The following is a 24,701-nucleotide window of genomic DNA, read 5'->3' on the forward strand; positions in this document are numbered from 1 at the left end:
TGAAGTATAAGATAGTAAGACACAGAATTTATAGCTAAGGTTTACAGTGTGATGCAACTGAAATTATATATTGAAAAAGACCTGGATTGTTTGTTAAGTCTCATATCTTTTAGAATGACCATGTTTGTTTCAGTTCTTTGATATGTAAATCCCAGAACTTTTTTAAGGTTACATTCTCAAGTGAACTTTAACAATTGGTGCCATGTTGTCCCAGATAATGCATTGAAAGTGTGAGGTGCCCTGTGTGAGGCTGCCTGTGCCCCAATGTTCAGACTGATTCTAATCAAAAAAAGGGATTTAGAGAATCTTGCATGGATTCACACAGTTTTTGAGCAAAATAAGACGTAATTCTGCAAGTACAAATTCACCCCACAAACTTATATATGGGTGTGTGTGTGTGTGCAGGTGGCTGTGAATGTCTGTGAGAGAGTGTGTATATGTATATGTATGTGAGGGTAAAGGTGTATAAATCTGTGAGACGGTGCATGTGAGTGCATGTGTGCGTGTGTGAGAGAGGGTCTGTATGAGTGTACATACACACGCTCTTACAGGCATACACATATTCCTACAGACCCATACACTTACACAGCGAACAGAAAAAGGTAGGGAGATGTCAACATGGCAATAATGTTGAATGATCTCAGAAAGGAAGGGACTTTAAATTTGAATTGCTAAGGAGAGAAGGTGAAAGGATAGATTGTAGGCTTCATAGGGATAAGGTGAATTTTAGAAAAAGGTTGATGGTGGTTTTGTTAAAGAGGAAATCATAGGTTACAGAAATGGAAATGTTGACAATGTTGAAACGTTGAGATTAGAGTGGTGCTGGAAAAGCACAGCAGGTCAGGCAGCATCCGAGGAGCAGGAAAATTGATGTTTCAGGCAGGAGCCCTTCATCAGGAAGTGAAGTGCTCCTGCCCGAAACATCGATTTCCTGCTCTTCGGATGCTGCCTGATCTGCTGTGCTTTTCCAGCACCACTCTAATCTTGACTGATCTGCAGTCCTCACTTTCGCAAAGTTGAAAAGTTGTCCACATAATTTTTGGAAAAAACACATTTGTATCTAAAGCATCCAAAATACAATAAATGATCCAGTTGCCACACAGCCAAAGAAATATGGAAATCAATCAGGATGCAAAAACATGAGTAAAGAACGAGTCAGGAAGAAGTTTAGGTATCAGCTAATGGGTTTTTTGGAAGCATTAAATCCAGTAACTGCTTTCCTGGAAATGAATTGCGCTGGAATACTAAATAAAAGCCAAAAGAACTGTGGATGCAGTACATCAGAAACAAAAACAGAAATGGCTGGAAAAACTCAGCAGGTCTGGTAGCATCTGTGAAGAGAAATCAGAGTTCATGTTTTGGGTCCAGGATTTGAAGAAAGGTCACTGGATCCAAAGTGTTAACTCTGATTTCTCTCCACAGATGATGCCAGACCTGCAGAGTTTTCCAGCAATATCTGTTTTTTCACTGGAATACTTCTTAAAAATTGACTATGGCTCTCAACTAATTGGCCATCTTCATGTGTGGACCTGAATATTGACTCTTGGTGGGCTATTCAGCTGCAGGGACGGGTCTTACAGTGACCACATCCAGATGATTTGTCGCACAATTTGGCATTTTAGCCTTTTTGGTTCCAAATCAGCATCCACGATATTGTGTATCTGTCAAAGGTATGCAGATTGAGCAAATTGTAACATTCACCAGAGTTTACACTGATTAGAAACTAGTGGCTATTTTGGATTTCAAAGATCCAGGTAACATTGTTTCTTAAATATATGCTTCTCTTCTCAATAGTGTTTTTTAAACAATCATGTATTACTTTCAGGTTAACTATCAATTGATTTCTGATACTGGGAGAAAGTGAGGATTGCAGATGCTGGAGAGTCAGAGTCGAAAAGTGTGGCACTGGAAAAGCACAGCAGGTTAAGCAGCATCGAGGACCTGGAGAGTCAACATCTCAACGTCAACTCTCCTGCTTCCTGAATGCTGCCTGACCTGCTGTGCTTTTCCAGCACTACTCTTTTCGACAATTGATTTCTGATGCTTTATGCTGCAACTGCAAACATATTTGGTGGTTTCTGAAGTTTTGTAAAGTTAATAAATCATATAGAACAAAGCAGGGCAAAGCAGCCCGCTTGATTGGCATTATGTGCACAAACATCCCCTCACTCCACCACTGATGCTTTGTCACAGCAGGGTGTACCATCACAAGATACACTGCAGAAATTCACCAAAGATCCTTAGAGAGCACTTTCCAAGCCCATGACCACTTCCATCTAGTAGGACAAGGGCACAGCACATATGGTAACATCACCACTTCTAAGTTCCCCTCCAAACCATTTACCATCTGACTTGGAAGTATATTGCCATTCGTTCAATATGGCCATGTACTTCCAGGTATATTGCCAGATTGGGTCACAATTCTGGAATTCTCTCCCTTAAGGCATTGTGGATGTACCTACAATACATGGACTTCATTGGTTCAAGAATGCAACTCGTCACAGCTAGGGATCGGCAATTAAATTTGGTCTATCCAATGAAACCCATCTTCTACAAGTGAATTTTAAAAATGTGATGTAGCAATGCTGAAGAATTTTGTTCTGCTTTCAAGGATTCTGCAACTACATTCTTTTAGAAATGTGTGCAGCAATAGGTATTCTCTTTGGCCTGCAACATGACAAAGAATGATTAAAGAAAAACAAAGTAGGACAAGCTGCTGGTTGCATTGGAGAGGGGAGGAGGATTCTCAGCAGGAAGCCCTGTCCATGCAGGGTATCAGAGAAAATTCTCCAACCTGACCTCAGCAAGAAGCAATGTTTCAAATATCTCCACTTCACAAAGGACTTTTTGATAAATGTCTTCCATCTGCTGTTACCTCAGAGCAGAGTGAGGATTTTACTACAGTGGCTATGAAGCTGACTGTAGTCATTAGCCTTTATGAGTCAGGTGTTTTTCCAGGTGATATTCTACCTCTTTGCCATCCATGTTACGTTACAGAGATCACCAAGGCTCTGAATTCCAGGATAACAGAATACTTTACAAGAACCAAGAGCAAGAAGTGTACAGTATTGAGAGGATTACCAGCTTCCACTGGCCATACATCACTTTGAGGCACCATATGTCAACCTTCAAATATACTGCAGCTGAAAGAGATTTCATTGCCTTAAGGTCCAGCTGGTCCTACCATAGTGTGTCGTATAGGTCAGTGTCCTGTATCATAGAACATAGAAAAATACAGCGCAGTACAGGCCCTTCGGCCCTTGATGTTAGCCCACCTAACCTACACTAGCCCACCTAACCTACACTATCCTGGCAACAACAACAATGTATTTGCTTTATGGCACTCTGCTGTACTGTCCACAATTGATCCATCATGACAAACCAGAAGGTAAATATTGTGTGATGAGGATTACCACTTGACCTAATGGTCATTGTATACAGACAGCATGCCACATAAACTTTGAAGGAACAGATTATTGGCACCTCTCTGCAAAAGCCCTCCAGTACTTGGAAGAACGGATGACAAGATTCATAACAGCCACATCACCCTCATTTGTACACTGCTTGAAGCCATAATAGTCTTTCCATGTTGCTTTATCTAGTGTCAGGCATTTTATTTACCCATAATCAGTTGCTTAGTAGAATGGACTTGAGTTTACTTCGGAAAAGGTAAAATTCCTGGACACATGTTTTACTTGCAGAGGACAGGACCTTATATATGAATACGCATAGCTTTGAGTGAGTAAATGTAAGTGAGCCATATTGTGAGCCCAAATGATAGTCTCGGATTGGTTGTTGAAGTTATTCTTAACATGCACGGGAGTGTTTCCCAAGTGTATCCAAATTACAGAATCCTATCTGACTTTAAATGAGACATTCTGTCCACCTAACAAATTTGTAATGGAGTATCTGAATTTTAGTTAAAAATCACACAACACCAGGTTATAGACCAACAGATTTATTTGGAAGCACTAGCCTTCGGAGTGGTTGTCGAGTATGAGGTCATAAGATACAGGATTTACAGCAAAAGTTTGCAGTGTGACACAATTGAAATTATATATTGATGAAGACCATAATTGTTTGCTACGTCTCTCATCTTTTAGAATGACCAAGTTAGTTTCAGTTCTTTCATCTGTAAATCCCAGAACTTTTTTCAAAAGTTACATTCTCAAGTGAACTTTAACAATAGGTGCCATGGTGTCTCAGATAATGCATTGAAGGTGTGAGGTGCCTGTGAGGCTGTCTGTGCCCCAATATTCAGATTGATTCTAATCTTAAAAAAATTTACATAACCTTCCATGGATTCATGCAATTTTTGAGCAAAATAAAATTAATTCTGCAAATACAAATTCACCCCACAAACTTATATATATGTGTTTCTTTGGGGGAGGTATGCTGGGTATGAGTGTCTGTGAGACAGTATGTGTATGTGTGTGAGTGAAAGGGGTATAAGTCTGTGAAAGGGGCTTGTGAGGGTGTGAATGTGGGTGTGAATGTGTGAGCATATGAGAGAGGTTTTGTGTGTGTGTGTATGTGTGTGTGCCTAGAGTGCAATAGGGCCACCTGTAGTGTGACATGAAGCCAAGATCCCAATTGAGGCCATCCCCATGGGTAGTGATTTTTAACTTTGTCCATCCCAATCCAACACCAGCATCTTCAAATCATGACTATCGTCGACACTACTAGCTGCTGGCTCAAAGTGGAGAAGATCCCCAAGAAGATCGCGCATATTGACACAGACATCAAGTTTTTGCAGGAAAGCAGGAATGATGCCAAAAGGATTACGGATCATGAACCAACTCAGGTCAATCTATAACACAGACTACGCGGAGAGACTTTGCCACTGAAACTCTCGCAAACTCCTTAATAATCTCGTGCACCAACTCTACAGCAGGCGCAGCAACATTGAAAATGAGATGCAGTCCACACTCTCAGCCTGCACTCAGGATACAGCAGTACAGTTACGGGACATTGCCAAATTGAATGATGATGACAAAACTACACCATGTACATGCACACATGAGAAAATTCGAATCACCACCAGCAATAGCCAAGCCCACCCTGGCACCATAGTGGAAAACATTATCACCACAGCGAAGTTGATTGTCAACTTATCGGACCACAACCTTCGACCGGAAAAGATTGAAGTTCTTAGCAGGGGTCTCAATTTCTGCCCCACCACCAAAATGGACCCCATGGGTCTTGCAGCAGATACGGAGGAGTTCATCAGACAAATGAGACTCTGGGAAGTCTTTCAAGATGCCAGAAGTGATCCCAATGAGCCCATTGATGGACCAGAACAATCATCACAGGGATCCATAGAGAAGCAACCAAAGAAGGAGTCAATTTGGACCCCACTGGGGGGGCTGCTGGCCTGGACTTGGCATGTATGCTCAAGCTGTCAGGAAATATATTAATGCCAGATTCTTCAGCTGCACCCATAAGGTAGAGCAAAACATCACCGAATCACAACGCAACACCATCTTTGGAAGGCAGTAGAAGTTGCGAGACATACGTGGGATGATTGCATGTAGGGAACTCTGAAGGACTGAATTCAAAATCCTGATCAATGTGTTTAGTTCACAGGTGTGCTGTTTGGTCAGATCAGCCAGTAGTTACCTGTAGTGTTTCTGGTTGTTCAGTTGTCAGTACACTTCTTTGCAGTAATCTTCTATTTTGAATGATGATGACTCCTTTATCTGCTGCTTTGATGACAGTGTTTTGATTGGTTTTGAGAGCATGGATGGTGTTGCGTTGTGAAAGGGTAATGTTTTGCTCTACCTTGTGGGTACAGCTGATGAACCTGGCATTTATATATTTCCTGATGGTTTGAGCATACATGTCAAGCCCAGGCCAGCGGCCCTCCGGTGGAGTCCAAGTTGACTCCTTCTTTGGTTGCTTCTCTCCGCATTATGTGGCAGATTCTGATAGCGGTTTTCACAGTACGTGCTACAGAAACACAAAGCTACTCAAATGGTTATGGCCTGAAACTCTCAGTGATCAGTTCAGTTTTTTACCCTTAACCATCATAAAATGCACTTGTGGCTTTCATGAGCTACAGTTCTGTTTTATTGAAGATCTGGCAATGTTCTTCAACAAGCTTCAGAATGTATTATTTCTTTGTGCCACAATATATCCTGCCTTGTAATGTGAAATTTTATTTTTCCTTTACCTCCTCCTGTCCTGCAGGTATTGACTCAAACTCAGAAGTGGACACATACCTGTCATGTTTCACTCATGTGCGTATATGTGTTTGAATAGTAAGAATTGGAGGCCTACTCTGCAGATTCATTGAGTGACCACATACAGGCACTGCCAGCAAATAGTAATTGACAAACAAAATCCAGCCATTCTTTATCCATTTCCTCATTCATGGTGCTGAATTCACTGTACTAAATCTGAGCCAATCAGCAGAATTTGACTAATGTGCTTTAAATTGAATAAATTGAACCTGGTAGTACAGCACAGTGTATTTTCCTGTCAAGTGAGTCCTCAGGATTGTTGTACTTATCTCATGATTTGTGTCTTGTTGATTCTCAATTAAGTGAGTACAATATAAATGTTTATCACCACATACACCCCTTAGTGGTCTCTGTCATGCCAACCCATCCTCTGAGCTGCAAGTTTCATAATATGGAATAAGCAGAGGTAGAAGGGGTAAGAAGATTTATCAACAAAATGCGAAGTCAACAAGCGAAATAAACGATTGACAAATTAACTCCTTTCGAGAACAAGTCTAGTTTCAGTTGATGTAAAATTATGATTACATTTATAATTTTTCCAATTATTACATTTTCAAAAAGTTGCTCATTGATTTCCTGTGGTTTTGTACCCAAGTAGAGGGGCAAATAGAAAAGGCTCAGGAGAGGATGAAGGAAAGAGAGAGAGAGGGGACAAGAAGGAGGAGAGAAGTGGCTAGGGTGAGGATATGGTAGAGACCGGAAAAAAGAGGTTAAAGAGAAGAGCAGATGTGGAAATGAAGAAAGGTGAAAAGGAAAAGAATTGGAGGAGACTTTGAGGTTAGGTAGAAGGCAGCAGTGCAGTGGCTTTGGGGAAATGCAAGGGCAATGAGTAGAGAAGGTGGAGGAGTGGGGGAATAAGGAGGTGTGAAAAAGATGAATTATAAAAGAGATGTAGGGAGAATGAAGAGGTGTAGTATGAATAGAAGAGAGGAGAGGAAGGAAAGGGTGCAAGACCAGATTGAGAGAAAGGAAAAGTGAGAGAAAAATGAAAATGGAAGAATGAAAGAAAGCAAGGGTAAGGGAGCAATGAAGGCTCAAACTTTTAATATATGATATCTTGGCATTAGCAGTGATGCTGCCATGCTTGTAGGACTAACTGTGTTTTTACTTTCCTCCATTTTATCATTCAGTTTGACAAGTGGACTGATACACAGCGTCGAAAAATTCTTCTCAACTTGTTTGAGAGATGTTCTGTCTCTCAATTGAAATTCTGTGAGCAACATTTGCGTAGCAGAGTTCCTGTGGAAGCTCTTGACTTGGCTTGTTTCCTTCCCAGGGTGCTGACTTTATATATCTTCTCCTTCTTGGATCCAAGGAGTCTTTGCCGCTGTGCACAGGTAACAAAAATCAGAAAGTTTAACATGATACCTTTACCAGCAGAAGAAATACTATCTATGGTTCCTCACTGCAGTAACAATTCCTGTACCAGCCAGGGTTACCGTGAAGGATTCTTCTCAACTTTTCCCCTCACCTGTGGCATAGGACCCTCAGGTTAAATCACCACTAGTCATCTTTCTCTAGTGAGAGCGCAGCCCTATGTGCAGTAGGACAATGGCAACTTTACCTTTTTAACAGTAACATCAATTAAACAAACAGCTTTTAAAGTTCACAGGTACTGATACAGAACTGGAGGATTTGCTTAATTTCTACTGTAGCTTGCTACAGTACCATGATCACATATTATCACACAAATGCCCAAGTTGGGGGGTGCCTACATTACATAGCCAGTCCTTCTTGCCATGGAACAAGAACAGCTTCAAGGAGCCATCTTCAGTGCCTTATGTCTGAATTGTGTTCAGTATTTGTTGAAACTGCGCATGTGTTTTGACTATTCCTGAAGTCAGAACAATACATTGGAACTTAAGTGCTAAATCCAGACTTGTACTGCCCATTTCTACCTGTTTAAAAGATGGCTGTTTCAAAGAGTAGACAGAATCACAATAAACTGAATGGTCTCGTATATTATGTGATTCCAGAAAAATAACAGAAAATTGCTGGCAAACAGAATTTAGAACTCTCAAACAGCTCATTCTTTGGATGTAGCCTTTACTAAGTCCTGCATTCTTCACACCTAGCAGCACTCACAATCTCATCATTTTCATAGTGTTTCACAGCCATGAAGTACTTTGAAGTGTAATCACAATGGTAATGTAATAAAATGTAGCAGCCAATTTTTTATCCCACAAATAGCAATGAGATGACATAGTAATTTGTTCTTAATTATTAATTGAAGGGTAAGTATTGTCTTGGATACTGGAGAGAATTCCCATGCTTTTCCTTGAACTGTACACTTAAGAAATCAGACATAGTTCTGATCTAAGATTTTACGTGAAAGATAAGCCTTCCAACTCTGCTTCACCCTCTTAGGGCTGCCTTGGGAATATCAACTCAATTCCAGAATGGAACTTGAGTCACATTCTTCTTAAAACAGATGTGAGTTTACAATAACCCAAGCAAAGCCTGTTCTTTTATAGTGACATTCCTTGAACGTAAAGTTGATGTAAAATAGGGTGGCCCCAGGCATACTGAGACTCAAACATGTCTTGTGGAATTGTTTTATGGTAGGGATAGCTTTTAAGGTGTTTTCACAAAATATACATGTACAGAAATACATGTGTATATTGTTGTTTTTGCTGTTCCCCAGATCTCACTAAAAGTGTGCTGTGTACTTTCTGCTACGTTCTAGGTAAGTTGGCATTGGAAGGGCTTGGCTGAATTGGACCAACTTTGGATGCCAAAATGTCTGAGACTGGGCTGGTACATCAGCTTCACACCAACAATCTATGAGCAAAGAATTTGGAAGAGACACTACATTGAGATGGTGAAGGAACTGAATGTCACCAAACCAACGGTTAGTATCATATCCTTACATATATTCTTGTGTAGCTTCTGAATAGACTGACTTTATAAAACATCTGCTGGGCAGCAATAACACATTGGAGAGCGGCATAAAGGGATTGTGAGTTGAACTTCCAACCCTAAGTGGAAGGAAAACTCCCCCTCAACAGCTTCTGGGCAATTGAGTAACCAAAATACAGTAGGGGGCATTTCTGGGACGATGAGCAGCTCCATAGAGAAGCACAGAGATCTGATGGGTGAGGTGAGAAAGGATTAGACAACCAAAGGGTGTGTGTGTGTGTGTGTGTGTGTGTGTGTGTGTGTGTGTGTGTGTGTGTGTGTGTGTGTGTGTGTGTGTGTGTAGTGGAGCATGGAAGAACAAAGCTGGAAGGGGGTGTGTTGATACCATGCTTTCCCCACCATTAATTATGAGACAACCCTCCTCTTCCTGGCTTATCAAAAAAAAGCAGTTTGTAGCAGTTGTGGTTTTGCACTCTAGTCCATCTGTCATCATCCAGTGTTTGTGGCAGCAGAAGTGGTTTGAGGATGTTGATTATTGTTTAATTTTTTTAATTCACTCATGGTGCGTGGGTGTCGCTGGCTGGGTCAGCATTTATTTCTTTAGGCGCCCTTGAGAAAGTGGTGGTGAGCTGCCTTCTTGAACCATTGCAGTCCACGTGCTGTAGTTAATCTCACAATGTCCTGAGGGAGAGAATTCAAGGGAGTGGATGCTTCTGGATATAATGTCAGTCAAGTGGGTTGCTTTATCCTGGATGATGTCAGACTTCTTGAATGTTTTTGGAGCTGCACTTATCCAAGCAAGTGTGGAGTATTCCATCACACCCCTGACTTGTGCTTTGTAGATGGTGGACAGGCTGGGGGTCAAGAGCTGCAATGGTCTGATCTATTCTTGTAACTACTATATTTATATGGCAAGCCCATTTGTGTTTCTGATCAGTGGTAATCCCAGGAATGTTGATAATGGGGGATTCAGTGATGGTAACAACATTGACTGTCAAGGGACAGTAGTTAGTTTGTCTCTTACTGGAGTTTGCCATTGTCTGGAATTGGTGTGGTACGAATGTTACTTGCCATTTGTTAGCCCAAGCCAGAATTAGTCAGGATCTTGTTGCATTTGAACTGCTTCAGTATCTGAGAAATCACAAATGGTGGTGAACATCCCTACTTCTGACCTTGTGATGGAAGGAAGGTCATTGATGAAGCAGCAGTAGGTGATTGGGCCTCAGACACAATTCTGAGGAATTCCTGCAGACATATTCTGGAGCTGAGACAACTGACTCCAGTAACTACAACCAGCTTCCTAAGTGCTGGGTATGACTCCAACCAGTGACGACTTTGCCATCTGATTCCCAATGGTTCCAGTTTTACTAGGACTTCTATGCCACACTTGATTAAATGCAGCCTTGATGTCAAGGGCTGTCACTGTAACCTCATCTCTGGAATTTAGCTCTTTTGTCCATGTTTGAACCAATGCAGTAATGAAGTCAGGAGCTGACAGAACCCAAACTGGCATCAGTGAGCAGGTTATAAATAAGCTGGTGCTGCTGGATAACACTTTTTAATGAAATCTTCCGTCGCTTTACTGATGATCGAGAGTAAACTGACAAGGCAGAAATTGGCTGGGTTGAATTTATGTACAGGACATTCCAGGGCAATTGTCCATATTGTTGGGTGGACACCAGGGTTCTAACTGGAAGAGCTTGACATGGGATATGCCAAGTTTTGGAGCACAAATCTTCAGTACTAATTCCAGAATGTAATCAGGACCCAGAGCCTTTGCAGTGCCCAATGCCTCTAGTCATTTCTTGATATCAAATCAAGTGATTGAATTGGCTGAAGTCTGTCATCTGGGATGTTGGGAATCACAGGAGATGGCTGAGAAGGATCAGCCACTCGACACTTCTGGCTGAAGATTGTGAATGCTTCGGTCTTATCTTTTGCACTGATGTTATGGGCTCTTCTGTGGATATTTTTGGAATTTTCTCCTCCAGTGAGTTGTTAATTGTCCACCACTAAATGTGGCATGGCTGCAGAGCTTAGATCAGATCCATTGGTGTGGGATTGCTTAGTTCAGCTATCACTTGCTGCTTATGATGCTTGGCATGCAAATATTCATATTTGGTAGCTTCAGCAGGATCCCACCTCAGTTTTCAGCATGCCTAACGTTGCTGCTAGCATACCCTCCTTCAGTCTCCATTAAACTAGGGTTGATCTCCTGACTTGATGGTAATGGTCGAATGGGGGATATGCTGGGCCAAAAGGTTTCGAATTGTGTTGGAGTATGAATCTGCTACTTTTGATGACCCACAACTCTTTATGGATAACCAGTCTTGGGTTTCTTGACCTGTTTGAAGTCTGTCCCATTTAACATGGTGACAGTGCCACACAATACAGTGGAAGGTATTCTCAGCTTAAAGGCAGGTCTTCATCTCCACAAGATCTGTGCATTGGTCACTCTTATTGAAACTATTATGACAGATTCATCTGCAGCCAGTAGATTGATGAGGATAAGGTCAAGTATGTTTTTCACTCTTGCTGATTACCTCATCACCTGCTGCAGACCCAGTCTGGCAGCTATATCCTTTAGGACCTGACCAGCATATCAGTAATGCTGCTGCTGAGCCACTCTTGATGATGGACATTGAAATCCCCTAGCCAGAGTACATATTGCGCCCTTGCCACTTTTAGTGCATCCTCTTCATGTTGTTCAACATGGAGGAGTACTGATTCATCAGCTGGAGGAGGACCCCACAAGGTAATTAGCAGAGATTTCCTTGTCCATTTCCAAAGGCAGTTGAGAGTCAACCAATGGCTGTGGCGCTGGAGTCCCATATCAACCATATCAGGTGAAGATGGCAGATTTCCTTCCCTGAAGAACGTTAGTGAACCAGGTACACTTTTCTGACAATCGACAGTGATCATCTATAGATTCAAGATATTTTATTGAATTACGAATTCCAATATCTGTCCTGGTGGGATGCTAACCTGGGACCCAGAACATTAGTTGAATTTCTGAACTAATACTTTGCTGATTATACCACACCCCGACATCCCCTTTAATTAATAGTTTAAATGGGCCTAAGGCTGGCTGACCCAATGGGTGCCTTACCCACCATCCACCTCCATATTTGAGGAACATGTGAGAGCTGGGTGAGAAGGAGGTGAACTGGGTACCAAACATATTTGACATACACTCCCCCACTACCCATTGTAAATCAACTCCGCAAAAGGCTATAACACCCATCCCTGTCTCAAACCTAATGACAGTGTAGAGGTACTTCTCAAAAAAGACCAACTGGCATTTTACTGGATAAAGTCTTCTGATACAGGTGTCAAAATGATGAAATTCCCTCAACAAAGTATAAAACTGCATTAGATTAAAACATCATGGTAGTACAGAGGAGCCTTGATTTTCCAATTGACATGGGTAGGGAGCATTTTATTCAGATAATTGAATGCTGGTTAACAGTTTAGCCAAGCATCGGGACCTTGCAATCTTGTTTAGATAATCCGAGATTCAGATAATCGAATGCCAGATAATCAAGGTTCCTCTGAATATAGAGAGAAATGCTTCTAAGATTTAATGTGTTCTTTATAATTTTGTAGAACCATAAATTTGTGTTTTTAAATTGAAGTTTTGATACTATGTGACCTTGGAAGCTTCAAAAACTAAACTTCTGCTGAGGTAACTTATTCCCTGGAGTACTTTGAAAAACCCTTTTCTACGATAATTACTGAGCTACTGCTTCTGAGCTCAAACAGGTCTCCTCCAAACTGCCCTCAAAACATTCAATCTCTAGCTTTTCTAAACTAAAATCAATTATTGATTATTTTGAACTGAAAACAAACTCAAGACTGATCTTTGCTACAATTTCCAAACCCGTCCAGTAATATGGTGAGAAGAGCTGTATGGTGAGAAGAGCCAGTTGTGGCTGAACTAGTATCTTATATAGTTACAACATTTCATTTATATTCAGTGCCTCCTCCAGTGAAGGAAAGCATCTCATATGCCTTTTTTTGTTTACCACATTATCTGTTGACCTAGCTAACTATTTCACTGATCTGTGAACATGCACTTTAAGGTCCCCATGCTCTCTCTACCCCTGTCAATTTATTATTTATTTCCCTGCTTTGTTTGCCACCCAAAATGCATTATGTTGCACTGCTCAGAATATGCCACTTTTCAGCCCACCGAACCAAACCATTTGAAGGCCCAAACCCTGGATGTTTTCCAGGCTGTGGCTGACAAGTGACAAATAACATGTCTGTCAGACTAATGACAGGCAATAACCATCTTCAACAAGAGAGAATCTAACCATTCTCCATTGACATTCAGTGGTGTTACCATCACTGAATCCCCACTAAGAATTGCAGATGCTGGAAATCAGAGACAGAAACAGAAATTACCGGAAAATCTCAGCAAGTCATAGAGTCATTGAGATGTACAGCATGGAAACAGACCCTTCAGTCCAACCTGTCCATGCTGACCAGATATCCCAACTCAATCTAGTCCCACCTACCTACATCCGGCCCATATCCCTCCAAACCCTTCCCATTCATAAACCCATCCAAATGCCTCTTAAATGTTACAATTGTACCAGCCTCCACCACTTCCTCTGGTAGCTCATTCCGTACACATACCACCCTCTCTGTGAAAACGTTGCCCCTGAGGTCTCTTTTATATCTTTCCCTTCTCACCCTAAACCTATGCCCTCTAGTTCTGGACTCCGACCCCAGGGAAAAGACTTTGTCTATTTATCCTATCCATGTCCCTCATAATTTTGTAAACCTCTATAAGGTCACCCCTCAACCTCCGACGCTCCAGGGAAAACAGCCCCAGCCTGTTTAGCCTCTCCCTATAGCTCAAAGCCTCCAACCCTGGCAACATCCTTGTAAATCTTTTCTGAACCCTTTCAAGTTTCACAACATCTTTCCAATAGAAAGGAGACCAGATCCAACAATGGCCTTACCAAACAGTGGCCTAACCAATGTCCTGTCCAGCCGCAACATGACCTCCCAAGTCCTGTACTCAATACTCTGACCAATAAAGGAAAGCATACCAAACGCCTTCTTCACCATCCTATCTACTTGCGACTCCACTTTCAAGGAGCTATGAACCTGCACTCCAGGGTCTCTTTGTTCACCAACATTCTCTAGGACCTTACCATTAAGTGTATAAGTCCAGCTAAGATTTGCTTTCCCAAAATGCAGTAACTCGCATTTGTCTGAATTAAACTCCACCTGCCACTTCACAGCCCATTGGCCCATCTGGTCCAGATCCTGTTGTAATCTGAGGTAATCCTCTTCGCTCTCCACTACACCTCCAATTTTGGTATCATCTGCAAACGTACTAACTGTACCTCTTATGCTCGCATCAAATCATTTATGTAAATGACAAAAGGTAGAGTGCCCAGCACCGATCCTTGTGGCACTCCAGTGGTCACAAGCCTCTAGTCTGAAAAACAACCCTCCACCACTACCCTCTGTCTTCTACCTTTGAGCCAGTTCTGTATCCAAATGGCTAGTTCTCCCTGTATTCCATGAGATCTAACCTTGCTCACCAGTCTGCCATGGGGAACCTTGTTGAACGCCTTACTGAAGTCCATATAGATCACATCTACCACTCTGCCCTCAATCCTTTTTGTTACTTGCTCAAAAAACTCAATAAAGTTTGAGACATGATTTCCCATGCACAGAGCCATATTGACTATCCCTAATCAGTCCTTGCCTTTCCAAATACATGTACATCCTGTCCCTCAGGATTCCCTCCAACAAGTTGCCCACCACTGAGGTCAGGCTTACCGGTCTATAGTTCCCTGGCTTGTCTTTACCGACCTTCTTAAATAGTGGCACCACGCTTGCCAACCTCCAGTCTTCCAGCACCTCAGCTGTGACTATTGATGCTACAAATATCTCAGCAAGAGGCCCAGCAATCACTTCTCGAGCTTCCCACAGAGTTCTCAGGTACACCTGATCAGGTCCTGGGGATTTATCCACCTTTAACCGTTTCAAGACATCCAGGACTTCCTCCTCTGCCATCTGGATATTTTGCAAGATGTCACCATCTATTTCCCTACATTCTATACCTTCCATATCCTTGTCCACGGTAAATACTGATGCAAAATATTCATTTAGTATCTCCCCCATTTTCTGTGGCTCCACACAAAGGCCGCCTTGCTGATCTTTGAGGGGTAAAAAATGAGCTCTGCAGATGCTGGAGATCACAGTTGAAAATGCGTTGCTGGTTAAAGCACAGCAGGTCAGGCAGCATCCAAGGAATAGGAAATTCAACGTTTCGGGCATAAGCCCTTCATTCCTGATGAAACGTCGAATTTCCTATTCCTTGGATGCTGCCTGACCTGCTGTGCTTTAACCAGCAATGCATTTTCAACTGTGATCTTTGAGGGGCCCTATTCTCTCCCTGGTCTGGCAGTATCTAAGGTAGGAAATCGGAATTAACATTTTGGATCCAGTGACCCTTCCTTAGAGCATAAATACAATGGCTACAAGTGCAATTCAGAGGTTAGGAGTCCTGCAGTGCGATAACTGACTTCCTGACCCCACGTCCCTATGATCACCACCACCACCACCAAAAGAAAAGCCTGTCCCACCATCTACAAGGCACAAGTTGGGAGTGTTATAGAATACTCCTCACTGTTCTGGAAGAGGTAAGCTCTAACAACACTCAAAAAGCTTGACACCTTCCAGAAGGAAGCAGCCTGTTTGATTGGCACCATATCCACAAACATCCAGTACCTCCGCCACTGACACTCAGTTGTACCAGAGTGTACCATCTCCAAGATATGTTGTATAAACTCACAAAGTCTACTTAGATAGTACCTCCAAACATTCATCTCAAAGGACAAAGGCAGCAGAGATAATAGGAACACCTCCACCTGGAAGTTCCTCTCCAAGCCACTTACCATACTGACTTGGAACCATACTACGGTTCCTTCAAATTTATTGGGTCAAAATCCTGGAACTTCCTTTGTAATGACATTGCGTGTCTACCTACAGGCACAGACATCAACAGTTAAAGAATCCAGCTGATCATCATCTCAAGGGCAACTTGGTATGGATAATAAATGTTGATCATGCTCACATCCCACAATTAAGTACAAAAACTCTTCCTGCAGTTAACAGCCATCCTCTTCTTAATTTCCTAACTATCCAATTTGTGTATCACCTGCAAATTTCCCAATTATGGCTTCTCACAATTAAGCCTGGACCATTAGTATGTAGCACAAACAACAAGGGATGCAAAATTAAAACCTCTGGAACACCACTGGAAACTGCTCTCTATTTGCAAAAGCATCCATCAACCTTTTTTCTAACTTGTTACTGAGCCAAATTTAGATCCAAACCACCAGATTCCCCTGTATCCCATGGACTTTAAGTTTTCTTTACAGTTTCTATTTCAGACCTTATTAACTGCCTTACTAAAATCCGTGTAGACAACATTCACTGCATTACCCTCATCAATCCACTTCCTCAAAAAATTCAGTTAAGTATTAAGGTACAGCCATGTTGACTATCCCTGATAATCTGTGTTTCCAAGCAACAGCTGGTCCGATTTCTTAATATTGATTTTACTTATTTGTCCACCACTGAGGTCAGACTGACCATTGATCAACACTGAACTGGACCTACCATGTAAATACCGTGGCTACAAAAACAGATCAAAGGCTGGGAATTCTGTGTCGAGTTACATGATTCCTCAAAGCCTAAACACCATCTACACTTCACAAATCAGATCTGTGATAGAATACTCTCCTTTTGTCTAGATGAGTGCAGGTCAAATAATGATCAAGGAGCTTGACTCCATCTAGACAAACAGCCTGTTTGATTGCTTCTCTAATACTTACAACATTCATTCCCTCTATCAGTAATGCACAGTGGTGGAAGTGTGTTCCATCTGCAAGATGTACTACAATAACTCAGAGGTCCTAAGACAACTCTTTCCAAATCTGTGATCTTAACCACTTTAAAGGACAGAGACAACAGATATATGGGAACACCACCATCTGCAAGTTCTCCTCCAAGCCACATACAATCCTGGCTTGAAACTGTGTCACAGTTCCTTCACTGTCACTGGGACAAACTTTTGGATCTCTTTCCCTACCAACATTGTAACGAGCAACTGGATGATAAGGAAACCAGTAGACACACGATATTGGAGTTTCAAAAGACACTTGAATGAGTGCTACATAAAAGATTAGTTACTTGACAAGAGCTCATGTTGTTTGGGTGATACATTAGATTGGTAGAAGACTGGCTAACTCACAGGAAATAGAGACTTGGGATAAATGGGTCACTTTCAGGCTGGCAAACTGACATCAATGCCACAGGGATCAGTGCTGGATGCTCACTGTATACAATCTACAGGTTTGATTGAACGAACTGACTGTATTGTAGCCAAGTTTTTTGATATGACGATTGTTTGAAAAACAAGTTGCAAGGCAGATATATTGAGCAACCTGTTTCCTGACCTGTTGAGAGCTTTGGAAAGCGTAGACAGAGGTATTCATCCAGATATCTGAATATGAAGGAATTTTACTCCCACAGTGCGCAGCTCGTATGTGACCACAGACAAGTTATTGCAGTTGTGCACCCACTGTCAAGGAAGCTATCACAATGCTTCCATTCATGCACATCTCCCAGATTCCGCGAATGTTGACACCCTGCATATCATCTCCAAAGCTGGCTCATGGGTGACAAGGGCACCCCCCAGAAGACATGACCAATGACTCAGGTGTGAAGCTCTTAGGCTGATGCTGAACAGTGCTATAATGTTGCCTATACATCCACTAGAGCCATCATTGTGTAGAAGATATGCTTGTGTTGCCTAGACCACAGGACAAGCATTTCGGTAATTATCGGACAGTGTCTCCACAATAGTGATTGTTTGTGGCACAGCCTAGCAATGTGATGGGCTGCAAACATAGAAGAGTGTGAAAATAGAACATAGAGCTTTACAGCTGAGTTCAGACCCTTTGGCCCTCGATGTTGCACCGACCTGCGAAATTAATCTGATGCCCATCTAACCTACATCATTCCATTATTATCCATATATGTGTCCAATGCCTGTTTGAATGCCCTTAACGTCGGCGAGTCTACTACTGTCGCAGGCAGGCCATTCCATGCCCCTACCACACAGAGTAAAGAAACTACCCCTCATATCTGTCCTAAATAAGGGCGGCAAGGTGACGCAGTGGTTAGCACTGCTGTCCCACAGCGCCAGAGACCTGGGTTCAATTCCCGACTCAGGCGACTGACTGTGTGGAGTTTGCACGTTCTCCCCGTGTCTGCGTGGGTTTCCTCCGCGTGCTCCGGTTTCCTCCCACAGTCCAAAGATGTGCAGGTCAGGTGAATTGGCCAAGCTAAATTGCCCGTCGTGTTAGGTAAAGGGGTAGGGGTATGGGTGGGTTGCGCTTCGGCGGGTCGGTGTGGACTTGTTGGGCCGAAGGGCCTGTTTCCACACTAAGTAATCTAAATCTATCACCCTTCAATTTAAAGCTATGTCCCCTTGTATTAGCCTTCACCATTCGAGGAAAAAGGCTCTCACTGTCCACCCTGTCTAACTCTGATTTTCTTATATGTCTCTATTAAGTCACCTCTCAACCTCCTTCTCTCCAACGAAAATAGCCTCAGCTCCCTCAGCCTTTCCTTGTAAGAACTTCTTTCCATACCAGGCAACATCCCAGTAAGTCTCCTCTGAACCCATTCCAAAGCTTCCACATCCTTCCTTTAATGCGGTGACCAGAACTGCATGCAGTACTCCAGGTACTACATCGTCCAAATAGACTGCACAATTTGTTAACCCAGCTACAACTCTGTTCACGAGTCTTAGGAATGTGGTGGATGCATTCTTCATTCAAAAGGGCATCACTTTAAACTGATATAGCCCATTTTGGGTTACAAACAGAAATTTCTTTTGCCGTCTCTGATAAAGATAACTGCCAGTAACCATGCATTAAATCGAATTTGGTGATGTAACTGGCTTGTCCAACTTTCTCGATACAGTCCTCCAATCTAGGAATTGGATAGGAGTCCGATTTTGTGACAGCGTTGACCTTCTGATAATCCACGCAGAATCGTTGAATCCTGTCCATTTTGGGAAATAAGACGATCAGCGAACTCCACTTGCTCTGGCTTGGTTCAATGATGTTCTCGTCGAGAATGGCCTCCACCTCCATCTGGACCTGTCTGGCCTTGAGAGGATTAAGGAGATCAGGGTGTTGTTTTATTGGAGCAGTATTCTCTACGTCCACTTCATGTAGAATAGCATTAGTCCTCCCCATTTGATTCTTACAAATGTCCTTATACTATAGTAACAAATCTTGCAACTCTGTTCTATGCTCCTGAGACAGATAGCTTCCTAACCTCTCCTTCTCCTCAAGGACATCTTCATTTTTAAATCTATTTTGAGGCACCTCAAAATCCACATCAAATGGATTTGATTCCTCACTCTGCAGGGCAGTAACTAACACCTGTTTCTCCAGTTCTTTCTCTCTAGTATAATACCGTTTCAACATGTTCATATGCCGTTACCTTTTTTTCTATAGTTCCCCTGACTTAACTTTTGCTCAATTTGGTAGGGACCACTAAACCTGGCTTTGAAGGGATCTCCTATCATTGGAAACAGTACTAAAATATTATTCCCTGGGAAAATGTCCGAGTCTCAGAGTTTTTAATCTGCCACGTGCTTCATTTTACATTGTGGCCTCTTTAGGCACTGTTTAGCTAACTCACCTACTCGATTTAATCTCTCCCTCACCTCCGATACATAATCTAATTGTGAGATCTCGGACTTTGGTCCTGTCAATTTTTTTTTAATTAATTTCAAAGGGCCTCTCACTTCATGACCGAAAGTTAACTCAAAAGGAGTGAACTGAGTAGATTTGTTTGGGGCATCTCTATGGGCAAACAATATGAATAGGATACCTTTATCCCAATCATTCTGGTAATCCTGACGGTATGCTCTCAACATGGTCTTCAAGATCTGATGCCACCTATCTAAAGCTCCCCGGGATTCTGGATGATATGCACTGGATTTAAAATGCTGCATACATAAGCTATCCATAACCTCCTTAAACAGTCTAGCAGTAAAATTTGACCCTTGATCCGACTGAATCTCTCTGGGTAGCCCATATCATGTGAACTAAGCTACTTACTACCCTACCACCTTTTTGCCTTGATATTCCGTAATGGAATTGCCTCCATAAATCTGGTAGATACATCTATTATGGTTAACAAGTACTGGCTCCCACTTTTAGTTCTCGGGAGGGGACCTACACAATCAATTAAAACCCGCGTGAAAGGTTCTTCAAATGCAGGAATTGGCAACAAAGGTGCTGGTTTTATTACCACCTGTGGCTTACCTACCATTTGGCACGTATGACACGTTCGGCAAAAGTTAACCACATCCTTGTGCATTCCAGGCCAATAAAAATGTTTTTGTACCTTAGCCTGAGTCTTTTGTTTCCCTAGGTGACCTTCAACAGGTAGTTCATATGCTACCCATAATGCTTCCTGTCTGTATGCTACCGGCAACACAATCTGGTGCACTTCAGCCCATTTCTCCTCTGCATTAACCTGCTGTGGTCTCCATTTCCGTCTGAGGATTCTATCTTTTAGATAATAACCCTCCGGAATAATCTCTGCCTCCTTTTCAGAGTATGCATCCACATATATACCTTTTCTCATCTTGTCCTGCTGTTGCAAGTCTCTTAGCCTTTCAGGACTAAACACACTGTCTGATCCTCTGCCTGTTCAGGTTTTTCCTGCACCATTATGTCAAACAGGGTGTCCACTAACTGAACCTCAACTCCTTCATCTTTCTCTTTAATTTTCATTTCATGCTGTGACTTAGGATAGTGGGTCCATCAAAACAGAAAAAAAAGTACAAAGAACAAGGCCATAACATAGTAGCATTGTTGCTAAACAATCCACTATTCTACCGAAACAAACCTATTTACTTAACTAAAACAAAACTACAAACATATTAAATAAATGCTAGCTTAACTTACATTCAAGTTACTTAAATTAGATAATGTCTTGCTACTTTATCCTGTCTTACTTGTCACACCTCCACTGAGGCTCCCATTCCTGGGAGTACCCCCTACAGTACCCATATTCCTTTCCTTGTAGTCTTCTCCTCCTCCCGGGGCCCCACGGGTGCCCATAAAGATTCCCACAGCTATACCACGACACTGACTAATATTGCCGACAAGTCAGTTTCAATATAATTTAAAAAGGGCCATCACGTCCTGTAAAACTGTTACGTTTTGTGGTGCACCATATGGACATTTCTGTTTTAACTCCTCAGTTTCTTGATCTTCCTTGGGCTTCTCCACAATAAGAGGTGTCACTCCCACCTTGGACCCACTCAGTCATTCCCAAGAACAAACTGAATTCCTGGAACTGACACTCTGTCAATCACTTCCACTGTAACTTCCCCAGTCTTACGTTGGCACTCCAACCTGATCTTACATAGGGGAACACTAAATTTCTGTCCATCTATCCCACAAATTACCACGCTCTCGGGTAACAGATCATGAAGAGTGCATATTCACTCATCCCTTACTATCAGTGACTGGTTGGATCTTGTATCTCTCAAAATTATAACTTCTTGTCCTTCTCCCCTTGTTCTTTCTGAGTAAACTTTACCCATAGAGGTGAATTCTTTGGAGAGAGCAGGTACTAACTCCATATCCAGCCCCTGCCTAGGCTATGCACTCTCCTGCAGCCTCTCAGGTTTTCTTGGGGTCTCCTTCCTTCGCTAATGCTACTGGCTTAGCTTCTTTTACCACATTTTTTCCAACAGCACCTTTCTTTAGCACTGTGTCTTTACGTGTCTCACTTTCTGGCAGTGAAAACATTTTTTCCCACTGCCCTTCTGAAACCAGTGGCACTGTAATTTTCTGTGACCCCCTGAGGTCTTTCACCTCTTGTCCACCCTCTTGGGCTACTTTAACCTGTGGTAAAATCATACCAGTACGCTCGACTCTTGGTTTAGTAGTGTAGGATCTCCCCTTCTTCCAACTTCTATTCCTCACAGGATGAAATTCTGGCTGGAAGCTATGTACTAATCTGCTAATTCAGCTGCCCATCTCACTTCCTGAACTTTCTGTTCCTCCACGTGAATTCTTACCATCTCTGGACTTGAGTTTTTAAACTCCTCCAGCAGAATAATCTCTGAGATCTTCAAATGACTTATCTATTTTCAAAGCAAGCACCCATCGATCGAAGTGTCTCTGTTTAATTCTTTCGAACTCAACGTAAGTCTGACCTGGTTCCTTCTTTGTGTTTCTGAACTGCTGTCTGTATGCTTCTGGTACCATTTCAGAAGCACTTAAAATAGCCTGTTTAACCTCTTCATAACCTCTTGACACCTTACCTGACAATGCAACAAATTCCTCACTAGCTTTGCCTACCAATTATTCTGAACTAGCATTATCCATAAATCCTCGGATCACTCCATCTGCCTAGGCAATTTTTCGAATGAAATAAAGAAGGCTTCAACATCTTTCTCATCAAATTGTGGCAGAGTTTTGACACATTTATAAATGTATCACTACCTTCTCTTTTAATCTGTATCCTGTTGATTTTGCTGACTAAGTCACAACTTCTCAAGTTCAAATTCTCTCTCTTTCTCTCTCCCTTTCTTGTATCCCTTTCTTTCTTCCTTTCATCTCTCTTTCCTTCTCTCCCTTTCTTCTCTCTTTGCTCAGACAAGAACCTTCTCTCTCTCTCTTTTTCCTCACACTCTCTTCCTTTCCCTTTCTCTCTCCCTCTCTTTCCTCTCTGTCTCTTTGTTTATCTTCTAACTCCATTTTCCTCAGTTATAATTTAAGTTTTTCTACCTCTACTGCACTTGTCTGTTTCTCTAACACACCTAAGTGTTTAAGTAACCCCTTTACAATTTCAGCTTTACTTTTGTTCTTGGTTAAACCCAAATCTAACTTATTTGCTAATTCTAAAAGTGTGGTATTTTTCTTTCCTTCTAAACTTTCTTGGCAAATTTGAGAATCATCTTCATATCCCAGAACCTCTTTTGCAATTTTAAATGCCATTTCTCTCACTTTAATTTAATCAACTACAAGTCACCAAAATTTAAAAAAATTGTCTCACCTGCATTTTATTTAAAGATCTAGGACACTAACCTGCAAGTGTTTAAATCTGCTAGGATTTTTAGTACCCCCAACTCTATTCTAACCTTTCTAAACCTGTTCAAATCACAGACCCGAGCCCCCAAACTGTTATGACATGGGGTAAGTTCACCTGCTTAATTTAAAACCAGCAAAACAGAAAACATAAATCCCATGCAGTAATCTGTGAAAATTCGAGTGACCAAGAACAACGTTAAGTAAAAATTAACAACTTTATTTCTTAATGTATAGCAGAGAATAATTAACTAACCACTATTTACAATTTCTTTCTCTAACCTATCTTTTACCTTCCCTTCTATAATACTAGACTGATAAAACTCCCAATGAAGATTTACAAAACAACATTTCTTATCTCAAAACCAGGCAGCTTTCATTCTTCTATTTGGATCTTCCTGTGTCTTGTTTTCTTTTTCTTAGGAATTTCTTCATCACAGGTTTACTGATCGGAAAGGTACCTTTTAAGAGAGCTATATTTTCAGGCAGTCTGTTTACATGCTGAGCTTGTCAGTTCTCCTCTCAACTGTTCAATTTTCCCTGGCCTTAAACCCCAGTGCAACGGATTGTGTCATTGGCTTTTAAGATTGTCAATATACTCAATTCAAACTTGATTGGAAATTGATATTTTTATCGGGGTATAGTTTAAACTGATTGGCCGAATTCGAATTAGGTTTTGTCTCCAGGCAACGAACTAATCGAGTTGCTCAACCCAGTGTTACATACATTGTTGCCTTATTGAGAACACTTGGTGCTGTGTCCAGTAGTTCTGCTGCTTTTAACTCTCTTAAAGGTACACCCACATCTTCAGAACACAAAGAACTTTTTTTTTGGTTAGAGGAGGAGAATGGGTGGGAGACACTACCGAAGAAATGTTTTGGGTGAAGCAACCGCCCAAATATGTGACCTTGTGACCTCTCCGACTGCATCCAGGAAATGAAGAAAAACCGGAACTAAAAGAAATTTAAACCGTATACTCACACGTCCCAACAGACTCTGCTGATCCCTGGAGACCTCATGACCTCTCCAACTGCATCCAGGAACCGAAGAAAAACCGGAACCAAAAAAAATTTAAATTGCATACTCATGTATCCTGACAGGCTTCGCTGCTCCCTGGAGACCTCATGACCTTTCCAACTGCATCTAGGGACTCAAGGAAGAGATGGACTAGCCACCTGTCTCCTCATGAGAAAAATAGGAAGTTAAATTGAAATGCTGAGGGAGCCAACACTGTTTATAAGGATGCTGAAAAAGCCAGCATAATACAGAGACAAGCCAGACTTGCCCAGGAGAACCTAATAGCTAAGTTCGATAGCAAATGACTTTACATTAGCGTGTGTGGGCACCAGTAATGGCACAGAAGTATTCCTTGCTTTATATGTTTAAATTGTTACAATACTTTGTTTGCCATTAATTGTAAATTTATCTAGTTCCT

At 41.8% G+C, this 24,701-nt stretch overlaps 1 protein-coding gene across 1 annotated transcript in view; it reads left to right on the plus strand.

Annotated features, from left to right (window-relative positions):
* Window positions 1-24,701, plus strand: part of fbxo16 (F-box protein 16) — a 61,342-nt gene that overhangs the window by 7,275 nt on the left and 29,366 nt on the right. The window contains exons 5-6 of the mRNA XM_060821555.1: window positions 7,373-7,579; window positions 8,929-9,093. Coding sequence (XP_060677538.1) covers window positions 7,373-7,579; window positions 8,929-9,093 — 372 coding nt within the window. The remainder of the gene's footprint in view (window positions 1-7,372; window positions 7,580-8,928; window positions 9,094-24,701) is intronic.

The sequence above is a fragment of the Hemiscyllium ocellatum genome, chromosome 3 (assembly GCF_020745735.1).
Source record: "Hemiscyllium ocellatum isolate sHemOce1 chromosome 3, sHemOce1.pat.X.cur, whole genome shotgun sequence".
Taxonomy (NCBI): Eukaryota; Metazoa; Chordata; class Chondrichthyes; order Orectolobiformes; family Hemiscylliidae; genus Hemiscyllium; species Hemiscyllium ocellatum.